General features: G+C 34.5%; 1 protein-coding gene and 1 pseudogene across 1 annotated transcript in view; one reads left to right on the forward strand and one right to left on the reverse strand.

Moving 5' to 3' along the window:
* LOC145268709 (A disintegrin and metalloproteinase with thrombospondin motifs 16-like) overlaps positions 1 to 15,000 on the reverse strand; it is a 720,286-nt gene that overhangs the window by 143,699 nt on the left and 561,587 nt on the right. The window contains exons 7-8 of the mRNA XM_080124247.1: positions 12,104 to 12,263; positions 2,596 to 2,701 (exon numbers count right to left, since the gene is read on the reverse strand). Coding sequence (XP_079980373.1) covers positions 2,596 to 2,701; positions 12,104 to 12,263 — 266 coding nt within the window. The remainder of the gene's footprint in view (positions 1 to 2,595; positions 2,702 to 12,103; positions 12,264 to 15,000) is intronic.
* On the forward strand, positions 3,815 to 3,931 carry LOC145268979 (5S ribosomal RNA; annotated as a pseudogene).

A 15,000-nucleotide genomic window follows, 5' to 3' on the forward strand; every position in this document is an offset into this window, starting at 1 on the left:
CTTGTTTGTTTTCTTGTTTGTTTGTTTTTTGCTTTCTTTGTTGCTTGTTTGTTTTCTTGTTTTGTTTTCTTGTTTGTGTTCTTGTTTGTTTATTGTTTGTTTGTTTGTTTGTTTTCTTGCTGTTAAACTTATTTGCTGGTTTGTTTGTTGGTTTATTTATTTGTTAATTTATTTATTTGTGTTTTTTGCTTGTTTTCTAGTTTGCTTGTTTTCTAGTTTGCTTGTTTGCTTTCTTTTTGTTTGTTTTATTTTGTTTTGCTTGTTTATTCATGTGCTGCATAATCACGCTTCCTATTAAATAACTGAAATTAACTGTCTCTGAGCCTGGCCAGTATCATACGGGTAATGGCAATTTGAAAATAAAGACATCGAATATTCGATGAAAAAATATATGAAATCGGGAAAGTATAAGTTAGTAAATAACTTGGAATAAAAAAGAAAAACGTATAAATCAGCAGAAAAAGTATAATAAAGAAAACATTATGGAAATAGATTTGCGTTTTTCTTCCCTGTTTCGTCGAGATGTCCTGCATTCGTCACCTTTGCTGTGACAGAACGGATATATATTTACGAACAAATGCACGTTGCTCTTCATTATCTATAACCTCAGCATAAATAAAACGGATCCATTATTTTTTTTTTTATCAAATGCATCTTTGCGTCCGACAACTGATGATTTGATAATGCTTCCGTTTGGCTTCCGTTCCAGGAATATCGCCATATCTTCCAGATCGTTTCCCCGAAACATTACAGAAATATCTACTCGCACCCTCCGATCCAGAGTATTTTTAGGGACCCGTCATTTGGTTGAGTGCGTTGTCTGCTTTATATATACACTTAAAAAAAAAATTAGAAGGACACTCAGATCTAAACGGGGGGGGGGAATGATCATGAATATCTTTCCTAATTATTTTATTTTTATTTTTGCAATCCTTTGAGATGAAGCTCCATAATTTGTAAATTCATTCTTTTTTCGTGCGGTTATCCTTATTTTCATACTTGCTGTTGTTTCATAACGTTTCGGGGCCCGTCGCGCAGTAGATAGAGGTGTTAAGCGCTAGAGTCCCAGGTGAATATTGTCTGAAGATAGTGTTTTTTAATAATTACTAGCCTGGGTGCCCGGCGTTGCCCGGATGTTTGGAGGTGTGTATTGATAAAAAAAAAGTTGTAGTAGGCAGGCAGGCAGGCAGGCAGGCGAAGGAGGAAAAGAACGTGAAAAAAGTGACGTCTTTGCTGTTGCGCCCATCGCCAAACAAAGTGGCGACGGTTTAAATTAAGGCTAGTTAATCGAAAATAGGGGATAGCTTTCGAAAATATCGGCAAAAAGCGACCCCTCCTTCTAGAAAAGGGCCCAGTTGAGGGTGACGTAATTAATGTTTTTAGCCAACTTTTCAATACTTGTCGTCCGAAGCTTCAAAACGATACCGATCTCGTGAAAATCTGTCGCCTCTGTGGAAAGTTTCAGGCTACATACATACATACATACATACATCTAAACAGATAGGTTGATTTATATGATAGATCATTATGGGTCATTCAAAATCACAACACATAATGAGTGTGATTAGTTTACGCAGGTATTGAATCCATACGGAGCAAGGCTTAAAATAAGGATGTTATCGTTTAAGTGGATCTACCTATTTCGAAAATAAATGGACTTACCCAGAAACAACAGATACAGTTACGACTAAGCAACGTGACAGTTATTAATGACAGTTATGGCCACACAATCGGACGCATACTTTCTGTAAGATTTTTTTGCTAATACGCTTTTGTTAATTATTTGCCTTCAAGGCTGCAACAATATCTTACACAAACCCTAGCCTGAATTCTGCGTGACCAACGCACCGTTCTGACATTTTAAAAGACTACCGTAAAAACAACTAACAGACTTCTACCGATTCTATGCTCCAACAACAACATGACAACAAAAAAGAAAGAAAGAAAGAAAGACATACTGAAGATGAAGTATATCTCCGAAATATATTTATGAATTTCAATATAAATTTCAAACAAAATAAATATCTGTTTATTTTGTAATAATGCGTTGTTTTGGCGTCAAACGTATCTAATACGAATTTATTTTTTATTCAAACTAAACCAGCGCTTCTATCAAGGAACACAAATCTCAACTTGGCCTTTTGGCCAACATCAAAGTGTAGTATCTGTTCCGGCAGATACTGCAAGCAAAGACCCTATGTGGGGGCGACCCCACAGATAAGACCTTGGTCAATGTAGAGGCAACCCTTCATACCAATTGTCACTATTCAGCTCCCCTACTCCCCGGGGAGTTGGTCCCCATTTCCCCTTCACTCCTCACATTAAAAATCGGCCTTGTGCCTAATTTGCTCGGTGAGGGAGCAAATAAATACCATCTGTTCTTCAGATGCTGCACTTACATTTCTTGTTCTCTTTCGGTGGAGGATCAGTCCTTCACGACTGAGACAATTTTTATTTTATTTTTGTAGCTTTTCTCCACGTTAAAAAAAACGACCCTGGGGTCTAACTCTGTCCCGTGGGGAGGCATAGTAAATAGGTACAACAATATATTAAATGAAAGAATAAATAAAGACAATAATAAGCAACGATTCTTACTTGTGTCCAACTTCGTGCGCTACCGTCAAGGCTGTGGTGAGTCCCGTGTCTTCGTTGACTGTACAACTCCTAGCACGATTGCACATTCCTTCAATCGGAGCGAATCCTTTAGAATGACAAATAAAACACATAGAAAAATCAAGTTATGCAGAAAAAGAAATAAAAATTTAGTTGTAAGATTTGGGAATTGTTAAGTCGAACTCGGGAACTTACAGGGAATTTCGAACCGAAGCCATTATCTAATACGAAATTAAATTTAAAACTCTCCAAATCCATGATAAAATCGTTCAAGTCGAGAGATGGCGCAACGTATTTAAGGTGTTAAAAATATGGAGGCAGACAGACAAACCGACCGACAGATAGGCAGACCAACAGACAGACATATAACCGTTTATATATTAGATTTGGTCAGAGAAATGTTTTTTAAAAGTTGATCAGACAGGTAAATGAGCCAAAGTGGATCTGGGAGTAATGTTGGTTGGTTAGTTGTTTTTGTTTTACGGCATATCAACCCTTTTCAGGTTATTTAATGCCGAATCCAAAGATTTTGAAGAAATTTTTTTTTAATAGAATATTTTTGTTGTTTTCAAGTCGGTTTCTATTCAACCCATAGTTGGAACCCTAACAGGTACTACCACTCCGGGTCAGAGTGGACCTGGGAGCAATGGTAATTAAAGGGTGGCTCCACACTCCCTAAAGCCCGCAAGCTGGGGCCTCACCACTGGATATAGTTTAAGGTCATATCCAGGACCCCCATTGAGGAACTTTTACCCTCTGCAGGGGGGCAGTCGGCGTATTCTAATGCCCCACCGACAGGACCACTGGGAGCAATGGTAACCGGAACGCAACTCCACATTCCTGACAACCTCTAAATGAGACCTGGATTTCTTTTACCCAGGACCTCCTCCTTTCAGGAGGTAGCGTATATTCTATTGTCACAAGACCATTCGCCCAGGCATTACCCCCTTTTTTGAGGGGAGCAATGTAATATATGTTCGTCGACTATAGTAGAAAAAATTACATTTTTGCTAGTATTATCAATATTAATAGTTAGTATTTATTATATTCGGTTTAGCGTCGGATGTCTCTTAGAAATTGACTTACAATTCAATATATCTTTAGCTAGGTTTTATTTTTATTTCTATTAAGTCCATTCTTATCACTAGGGCTAGGACAACAGCATATTCTTTTCCTTGTTTTGACTCTCAGGTATATATCCATATACGGCATAATCATATTGACACGCCGGTTCTCGTCAGATCACCGAAGTTAAGCAATGTTGAGCCTGGCTAGTACCAGATGGGTGACCATTTGGGTATTCTAGGCGCTGTATGTGCTTTCAACTTATCTCGGCATTGTTTTCAGTCGTTCATAACCTCCACTTGCCACTGGTATTCAACAATGTCGACTCAGGATGGGTGTGGTTGGAGATTGCGCAACTCTTACCACAAAAATTTCACGCGCAAGCACCCTTACGGTGGGTGTCCATAGTCTGTCAAGACTGAAGGAAGCCTTTTATTTTTTTATATATCCACTGATATCTTATATGTTTTATATAGAGTGATGCTGTTCTCGGTTGATGAATTGTCTGTGTCGGATATATACTCGAGAGTAAAAGCAATGAAAAAATATGCTGCTGTCATAGCCCTACTTATCATTTTTTTCCTTGACCTTTCTATGTGAACTGAACCTGCCACCTCAACTGTTCTACATCTACTAACTCAAGTACTCTTATTCATTCTTTCAATACGATCATATTGTTCCTGTTTATTTGCCTCCCCACGAGGGCAGAGTTAGACACCAGGTCGGTTTTTAATGTGGGATGAAAGGAACAAAAATAACAATTGTCTCGGTTGTGAAGGATTTCTCTTCCACTAACTGAGAACAAATAAATTGAAGTGCAGCATCAGAACAGATATTACACTTTGCCAAGGCCAAGAAACATACTGTATGGTGTTAAGAGTTAATATTATCATATTGTTAGGTGGTCAAAAGTGCAACAAAACATGGAGTTAAATGAGATCACCATGGTAACCAATTTAAATATCATCTTTTACTAAACGTGCATTCCAAAATAAATATTTAACATAATTGAAAAACAAAAGATTTTTTTTACTTAAGTTGACAACGATGATAGAAAACTAACGCTATGATTTTGTCTGAAACAATCTGAGAAAAATAAATGTTTTGTAGCAGCCGAAACATGCTACAATCACAGGCAGGAGCTAAATCTCGCGGCTCGAGATTTGAAATCCATTTTCTCCCTGGCTTGTCCAATCACAAGCCAGCTCTCAATCACGTGACCGAGTACATGAAAGGCGAAATCACAAACGCTCCGTCTCTTTCTCACAGGCCGAACGGGAGTATAATAAGTTAACATGGCGACCTTCTAACTCCACACACACACGACAATACATAAGCACACACGACAATACATAAACACACACACACACGATACACAGACACACACAACACACACACACGCACATGATACATCGACACACACACACAATACACCAACACACACAAACACACATACACATACACGATACACCGACACACACACACGTGATACATCAACACAGACACAGTACACCAACACACACAAACACCCACACATACATACACGATACACTAACACACACGCACACGTGATACATCGACACACATACACACACGATACACCGACACACACACATACACACACACACAACAATACGTAAACACACTGAATACCTTTCCCTTTCTGTCTCCTTTAACCAGCCTCCTTCCTCCCGACGACTACTGGCTACAAACACGTATAAACTGAACTGTTCTCTCCTCAACAAACTGGCATGATATTAAATCTATCTTGACACAAGAACACTTCCACCTAGTAACACGTTTCTCTCTTCTACTGACGCTATTAACGGAGATAACAAATAAAGTTGTTTATTAAATGTTAAAACGAGACTTCCTCTCCTAAAGTTTTCTTCAAAAATAATGTTTTCTTACGAAAATATTATGTACACAAACACCCAGGACAACAGGTAAACACACTGAATACCTTTTCCTTTCTTTCTCTTTCAACAGGCCTGACTAAAATTTAATCTTCGTCTCCACATCGGGAACTCTTTTTCACGACTACTATAAATACAAGCACGCTCGAACACTGGACTCTTCTATTAACCCGTTTCTCTCGTGTATACGCTACTAACGAAGATAACAAATAAAGTTGTTTATTTAATGTTAAAATGAGACTTCGTTTCCTAAAGTTTTCTTCCAAAATAATGTTTTCTTACGAAAATCTGTATAAAATAAGAATAAGAGACGACTTGGAGGTAACGGATGAGCTAAAAAATGAAAGCATAGTAAAAACAAAGTGACGTCAAGGCTGACAGAGAAACAAAGGTTTGGGATAAATTTATGGACGTTGCGTGGGATGGATCGCCATTAATATCTTATCTCTATCTCTGCTATTATACAGGGTGAGTCACAGGAAATTCACGATAAGATATACACTATATATATAGTTATATACAAGGTGAGTCACGGGAAACGGATGTTTTTTTTTTAAGGAAAACAAAATTTTGCAAATACCTAACTAAACAAAAGTTAAAGTAAAAGATAAACAAACAATAACAAACTAAACAGCATCTTCAGCAGATTTAAAGACTCCCTTCCCCACTTTCTATCATTACTTGAGGAGAGCAGAGAGCGTTCTAAAAACATCCGTTTCCCATGACCCAACTTGTATACAGGGGAAAAAAGTTTATTTTATTCATTATAGTTCACTCTTTATACAAATCCTTTTATGTATGAAGCTCGATGTGAGTTGAATATAACTATAGAGCATCTATTAGAGTATTTATTATATAAATCTCACCTGTCTGTTTAAATGTATGTATGTATGTATGTATGTATGTATGTATGTATGTCTCCGATATTTCAACAAAATGGTTTAAAGACTGCCTTGCCTTAAATCTATCTTAATAACACGTTTCTCTCTATGGCCAATTCTGTATGCGTTTTCACGTACAGAATTGATAATTTTTGTTCTCTAATGCCCTTTTGTCTTTATTGAAACATGAAATCAGAAAAAACAACAAAATAAAAAACAATGCCCTCCCACTATGTATATTTTTTATTGTCATCGTTTTTTAAAATTTATTTTAACTAAGTCTAATACTCAGAAATCTATCAAAAAAGAATTCAATATTTACCTGTTTAAATGTATGTATGTATGTATGTATGTATGTATGTATGTATGTCTCCGATATTTCAACAAATCTATCAACACAAGAACACTCCAACCTAGTAACACGTTTCTCTCTTCTACGGACGCTACTAACGAAGATGACAAAGTTGTTTATGTGGACGTTGTGGGGGATAGATCGGCATTAACATCTTATCTCTATCTCTGCTATTATTGTTGTCTTCATTATTAACTAAAAATCATTATCCATAACAATCTTCTCTCATGATGTTATGTGAAGCCGTGAAACGATCCCTTCCCAGGGGGTCCCTTTGTCACATAAGAGTCAATCCTCGGTCACAGACCAAATGTGACCCGTGCTTTGTCCTTGTCAAGTTATCTCAGTGTGGCTGGACCCTCAATTGATTCGGTTGGTCTTAATTTCACGATCGGGTTGATATGCCGCTACTTCGTTGATCAAGGCTAACAGAGAAACGAAGTTATTTATGGATGTTGCGCGGAATAGATCGCCATTAATATCTTATCTCTATCTCTGCTATTTATTATAGAGGGTGAGTCACGGGAAACGGATGTTTTTTTAAGGAAAACAAAACTTTGCGAATACCTAACTAAACAAAATTTAAAGTAAAAAATAAGCAAATAATAAAAAACTAAACGGCATCTTAAGTAGGTGTAAAGACTCCCTTCCTCACTCCCTATCCCTTACTCAAGGAGAGCAAGGAGCGTTCTAAAAACATCCGTTTCCCGTAACTCACCCTGTATAAAATGAACTTTGTGTTTATGTGTGTGTGTGAGTTCGTTTCTTATGGACTCGAAAACGGATGGGCCTATTTTTATGAAATTTCACACAAAGGCACTTTATGTGACTGACAGTGTTCTTAGATAGTTTTGTATCGGAATGTTCTTAGATTAGATACGTAGAAAAAGTATCCATAATCGATAATCGAAAAAATCCAATGAAAGAAGGAACAGGCGATTTTGACCAAAGTTAACACCTTACACAGCCTAACATCACAAGTGCGTTTGAGAAGTTTTATTACCACACAAGCCGGAAGTCTCGACATATAAAATCAAAAGTAGGTTCTTTGATATGACAAGGGCGCGTTCAAAATGGATGTTTCTGTTTAAAGCACATGCAAACCATGGTACTTGACCTTTTTCATCTTAAACGTAAATGAAAGCTATTATCACCGCACACCCAGTAAGGCCAGGTATATAAAACCAACAATAGGTTCTTTGATATGACAGGTGCGCGATCGAAATGAATGTTTCCGTTTAGAGCATAATTATAGTATGATACTTGAATTTTGCGTTTTACACTTTAATTCAAGCCAAATATATATAAAAATAATGTTATAAAATCAACAGTACGTTCTCTATAGTTGCGAAAGGCATGTGAAGCTTCTTCCAGGTGCACCGCGATGGGTCCCCAATTAGAGCAGACAGTCGATCGATTTGATTGAAAATTGGACGATTTCACCGATTTCAATGAAAAAAAATATATATATATGAATGTGAAACATTCATTGATTATCATTCGATCCCGGACAACGTCGGGTCACCCTGCTAGTTCGGTAATAACTCTGTGGAAAATATTGATAAGACCGAAATGCCTCCCTGCCCTAAGCTCTCTGTTCGCTACACCCACCCATTTATCTTTAATAAGATGTTTTTTTTTTTTTTTTTTAAAGTTTAGTTTATGAGCGCTAGGTGCTGTTTTTTGGGGAGGAGGTGATAATTAACGGAAATCCTGGTTTAGTATCGTAAATTCTTGACGTTTGATTCGTTTTATTTGTTGCTTAATGAGACTTATGGTAAACAGATGGAATAGTACACTGATCGGTATAATGTATATATTAGATTACCAAGGAATAAATATACAAAATCTAGTTCGAATAATGTAAATGTTTGTTCCGTGTTCTTTTATGTTGAGGCGGAAGTCTTATAAAGAATTCGGTTTATGAGTCACTAGCTGGATATCCGGCGTTGCCCGGTTGTACAATACGTTTAAACACGATATTTTAATTTATGTAGATTGCGTATGCATTATTATAGAATCAATCCTCTATTGAAATAAATTACGAGGAATAATTTGCGGTGGACTAATTCACAAAAAAAATAATAAAAAATAATAATGATAATGTTGTTCATCAAATTTCGTCTGTGTTTGTATGCAATATGACGTCAGCTGATATTTGGGCTTGACGATGAATACCCTGGAAAAGTCACTTCCGATTAATGTTTAGTTTTAAAATATGAAAACGAAAAAAAATGATTTGCAGCGATTTTAAATAGTAACTCCCCTTTTATCGTAAATTGAATTCATTAATAAGAAAAAATAAAAATAAAATAGTGAAGTACATCCAGGCTTGAACAGGGGATCATTCGATCTGTAGCCGAATGCTCTACCACTAAGCTAAATCTGTTTTTTTTTTAAGAATAAATAATTTGCTGAGATTTTATTATCTCCCTTGCTTGTGTAACGTAAGATATTTCCCAGTAAAAAATCTTCATTTTCATCTATAAGAAAAAAAATAAAAAAAAAACAAAACGATTTTTAGGATGGGATTTGTTTCGATTTTCGATGCTTATCGGATGATTTTCTGCACAAAATGTAAAAATAGCTTTGTGTGAAATTTGCAAAAGATAGGTTCAGCCGTTTGGGAGCTTATTAGGAAGAAACTCCCTCCCCTCTCTCTCACACACACACACACTCACACATATACTCACACACACATACTAACACACTCGCTCTCTCTCTCTCTCTCTCACACACACACACACACACACACACACACACACACACACACACACACACACAAAGCGACTTCTTTACAATAGTAGAAATAAATAATTGCTTAGAAACAGAAAGACTATTACGATGGAATATCAGAGAAAAAAAAAAAAAAACAATTCAGTCAAATTTGCAAAGATAGCAAAACAAAATTTTTCTTTAAACTTGGCCTTCGGGACAAGATCAAAGTGTAGTATCTGTTCTTCAGATGCTGCACTTCTATTTCTTGTTCTCTTTCGGTGGAGGAGAAATCCTTCACGACTGAGACAATTTTTATTTTTGTACCTTTTCTCCACGTTAAAAAACGACCCTGGTGTCTAACTCTGTCCCGTGGGGAGGCATAGTAAATAGGTACAAAACAACCAAACCAAACCAAACCAAACCAAACCAAGCACCATTAATGAATATTTCAAGACATACACAAAGCGTAAAAACTTTTACAAAAATGGCTGGATTCGGCCTTAAATAACCCGGAATTGTTGATATGCCGAAAAAACGAAACAAACACCTTTCTATCTATCCATCCATCTATCTATCTATCTATCTATCTATCTATCTATCTATCTATCTATCTATCTATCTATCTATCTATCTATCTATCTAATTGCTACCAGATCAGGCTGGCTGAAGATATAGGCATCGTGGCCTAAACTGCACCAAACGTTAATGTCATTGTTTTCTTCCTTTCTCTTTATAAAACTCAATCATGTTCTGCAAAGTCAGACCAAAAACAATTTCCTACTAAAAAACAACCACCCCAAACAACATGAATAAATATTTGAAGATATAATCAATTTGACACATAAAAACTTTTACAAAAATGTCTGAATTCGGCATTAAATAACCTAAAGCGTTTGATATGCCGTAAAACGAAACAAACACCTTTCTATCTATCTATCTATCTATCTATCTATCTATCTATCTATCTATCTATCTATCTATCTATCTATCTATCTTAGTGTTACCATATCAGGCTATCCGAGGAGACTAGCGCCCAGACTTAAATTGGTCCAAACGTTAATGTCATTGATTTCTTCTTTTATAAAACTCAATCATGTTCTGCAAAGTCAGAACAAAAACAGCATTTTTCATCTAAAAAACAAAACAAAAAAAAACACGATTAAATATTTGGAGATATAAACATCTTTTACTGGATTCGCCATTAAATAACCCGAAAAAGATTGATTTGGTTTTAAAAACAAAACAACACACCTATCTATCTATCTATCTATCTATCTATCTATCTATCTATCTATCTATCTATCTATCTATCTTCTACGCTTCACTAGGTGTATCAGAATTTTTGTAGGAATTTTTGTACACCCCTAACACGAAACTGCGAATAAAATATAAAAATTTCGTAATTTCTCTGTTAAAAGTGGGTTGTTTATTTTCTTTATGGATTATACTTCCAAAACAAACTATTAAAGTTGTTTTAAAAGTAATAGAAATATATATTTTTTAAAAACAGTAATGAATTTTCCGAACTCAATATTTTTCAATTTTTAAACTTTAAAAATCTATCAAAATTTTTCTATTGATTCTATTTTTATGATATTTTCAGGGTCAATGTGAAATTTTATGCTCTTTCCAATAAACCGAATATAATATTTTAGACAAACGTTTTTTTTAATTCACGCCCCCCTTTTAAAATGTCTATTAAAAAGTAAATAACTAATTTACTCACCGAAAAATAAATAATTAATTTACTCACAAATTGAAGAGAAAAGGTCAATAAATAATATATTCAAATTTAAAACAACAAAAAAAACCCTAGTGTTTTTTTAGAATTTTACCTGTAAAGTTTGGAGTTTAAAACCTTTTTTTTAAACCACGTTATTTGTTTTTTCTTTTTTTTTTAATGGAACCTTGGTCCTTGCTCCTGTATTTGGAAAAAAAAAAATTAGGGCTTGAATTACATTTTTCGAGGAGTTATAAGCTTGGAAAGACAGGGGGTCGAATAATTCACGCCTCCCATTTTGAAATGTCTATTAAAAAGTAAATAATTAATTTATGTACTAAAGTCTTATATATCACAAATTGAAGAGAAAAGGTCAATAAATAATATATTCAAATTTAAAACAGAAAAAAGTACTGTTTTTTTAGAAATTTACCAATAAAGTCCGAAGTTTAAAACCTTTTTTAAAAAAAAACACGTTTTTTTTTGTTTTTTTTTATGAAACCTTGGTCCTTGCTCCTTTAATTGAAAAAAAAATTAGGGCTTGAATTACATTTTTCGAGGAGTTATAAGCTTGGAAAGATGGGGTGGAATTATTCACTATTTTCACGAAATTTCTGACACACCTAACGCTTCACATCTATCTATCTATCTATCTATCTATCTATCTATCTATCTATCTATCTATCTATCGCACTTGGTTCATCTCTCTCTCTCTTTCTCTCTATCTATCTACCTCACAAGTAAAATTGAAACTTATGTCTCTCCACCTGCAATCAATGCGAAACTCATCTTCGCGAAGGGAGAAAGTAAACGAGGACAGGAAAACAACATTCCTTACCAAGAGTGTCACACGGTTCGTTCTTGTAAGAGCAAATATCTGTTCCAGTGAGGAGGATGGCATGATCATGCTGACGTCCGTTGGCCCCGACTAAGACCGACTGCCATGAGCAAAAGCTGTTAAGAGTGTCGTCTGCGTGATGACCTATCTTCAATCCAGGCTGTTCGCAAAAAATAAAATAAATAAATAAATGAAATAAAAATAAAAATAAATAAATTAAAAAAAAAGAAAAAAAATATAAATAAATAAAAAACAAAAATAAATAAATAAATAAAAAATAGAAATAAATAAATAAATAAAAATGAATAAATAAATAAATAAAAATAAAAATATAAATAAATAAATATACAATAACAATAAATAAATAAATAAATAAAAATAAATAAAAATAAATAAATAAAAATAAATAAATAAATTAAAAAAGTAAATAAAATAAAAAAAATAAAAAATAAAAATAAATAAATAAAAGACAAAAATAAATAAATAAAAAATAGAAATAAATAAATAAATAAATAAAAATAAATAAATAAAAAATAACAATAAATAAATAAATAAATAAAATGAAAAATAAAATAAATAAAATAAATAAATAAAAAAATAAAAATAAAATAAAAATAAAATAAATAAATAAATAAATAATAAAAATAAAAAAAAAATAAATAAAAATAAATAAAAAGTAAAAATAAAATAAATAAATAAATAAAAAATAAAAATAAATAAAAAAATAAATAAAAATAAATAAAAAGTAAAAATAAATGAATAAATAAATAAAAATGAAACAAAAGTAAATAAAACACCACAAAAAAATTAAAAAAAAGAGAAGTAAAGATTGCGTATTATTCCGATTCTTTGAAATACTGTTTATATCTGGATTGTTATTTTCACAGCGTTTCAGCCGATGTAAACTCCGACGTTTTTCTGAGGTATCTTTCAGTTCTCTTACGGCATTCATAGCTTTAGTCTTGCACTATTAAACTATTTACAGTGAACTTAGTGTTATTAAATATTTATATTTGAATAGAAAATTATATAGAGAGACGACGACAAAACACGTGACAGTGGATAATTATATTTTATAAACAACTAGCGGGGGGGGGGGGGGTCCCGGCGTTGCCCGGATGTTTTTAGGTGTGTGTATGGAGGGGGATAAGTAATAACCCTGAAAAGATGTTAAAAAAATCGGAAAAACCAAATCAAAAAAAAAGAAAAAAGCGAAAAAGAAAACCGCTGTGAATAGGGGGGGGGAGTAAACTAAAGAATAAGCGAAGTAAAAAAAATAAAGAAACGTTGCCCGCGTGTCTAAAGATGTAAAAGAAAAAAATAGTTTTGGTCGTGAGGCTGGATTGAACCCGGAACGCGGAGGTGAAAGTAACTCCAACCACTTAACTGTCTAGGCTAAGACTAAGACGAATTAATTATAGTGTTAAAATAAGGGTTATAAAGCGAGTGAAAGAGGTTTGATTGACAGATAGCCACTAAATGAGGTCATCGAGGGAGCGTTACGAGATGACGTAGATTTCGTTTCCTGTCTAGACATCTCTCTTTATCTGTCTGTCTGTCTCTCTCTCTCTGTTTGCGTTTGTGTATCTCTCTCTCTCTCTCTCTCTCTCTCTCTCTCTCTCTCACTTCGTCTTCCTTACTCTAAAGACTGGAAAATGGCGTCTGGCTGTTTTTTTTGTAAAAACTTCGATCGTTAATATTTTTTGTAAGCGTATTTTTTTTTACTTCACATTTTTGGCTTGTTATTTTTCGTTTAACTATCGTATCTAACTATTTTGAATGTGCTAATAACTTTGGCAACGTTGACATAGCGTAGAAGTTTATAGTTTAGCTTGTGTAAGGGTTAATTTTTTTTTTTTACCGATAACATGTTTTTGTAAATTCAGACTGCCATTAGAGCTTGCTGACGTCAAGATCACGTGACATAGCTCAGCGGGTTTTAAATATAAGTTGACCCAAAATAAACGGCCCCGTGTATACTTTATGTAGAAGAGTTGGCGCCCGTATTTTTGGGGCAGTTATAAATCGATTTAAAAATATGTAATGTTTAACATTAAAATGTCACTTTTTTTGGGACCCCCCTGCAGAAAATCGATCAGTTGACGCACTTCTGATGGTCCTTTTGGCCTAATTTTTCGATATTTGTCGTCCGGAGGGTGAGGATTTAATATGATACCAAGTTTGTGAATTTTTGTTCCGTCGGTCAAAAGTTTTTAGCAGACACACAAACATACATACATACGTACATACATTTTCGCTTTTATATATATAGACTAGCGAGGGGTACCCGGCGTTGCCCGGGTGTTTTTCGGGGTATGTGAAAAAACCCCCCGAAAATGTGAAAAAAACAGGTGCCCGTGAAAAAAAACGAAGCCTTCACAACGCGCAGTTGGAAAATAGTAAAGTGTTAAAAAAACAGGTGCGCGTTTTTGATTGACGTGACGGCAATAGGTATTCAGCAGTAAGCATTTTGTGCGGGGCAGTTTTGAATGAGGTGAATAAATCGGTTTGTTTGTTTTTAAAAACCCGTTCCCTATTTATTAGGAGGAGCGAAATGAAAGCTACAGTCTGATATGACGAAGTCGACATTGAAAAAACGTTATTTAGCTCTCTTGAGACAACTGGCTTTCGGCCTGTGATTAGAGTCGAGTTTCGCTTTTTTTATATTGAAAACCGAATGTAACGGGTGCCGATGCTGGAAATGTCGAATAATTAACGTTTGAAAGTCAATAAAATTAAATAGACAGGCGAGCTCTGTGGGTTACAATTTATAGATGATATAAAAAGTTTTAAGAAGTTGTGAACCGAGCAAGCGCTTCTCTGAAAGAAGCCTTTTGTGGACATCGAGGAAAAGCGTACATACATACATACATACATATATACATTTTCGCTTTTAT

Source organism: Euprymna scolopes, chromosome 44, assembly GCF_053919585.1.
Source record: "Euprymna scolopes isolate OS-2025 chromosome 44, ASM5391958v1, whole genome shotgun sequence".
In the NCBI taxonomy this organism is placed as follows: domain Eukaryota; kingdom Metazoa; phylum Mollusca; class Cephalopoda; order Sepiida; family Sepiolidae; genus Euprymna; species Euprymna scolopes.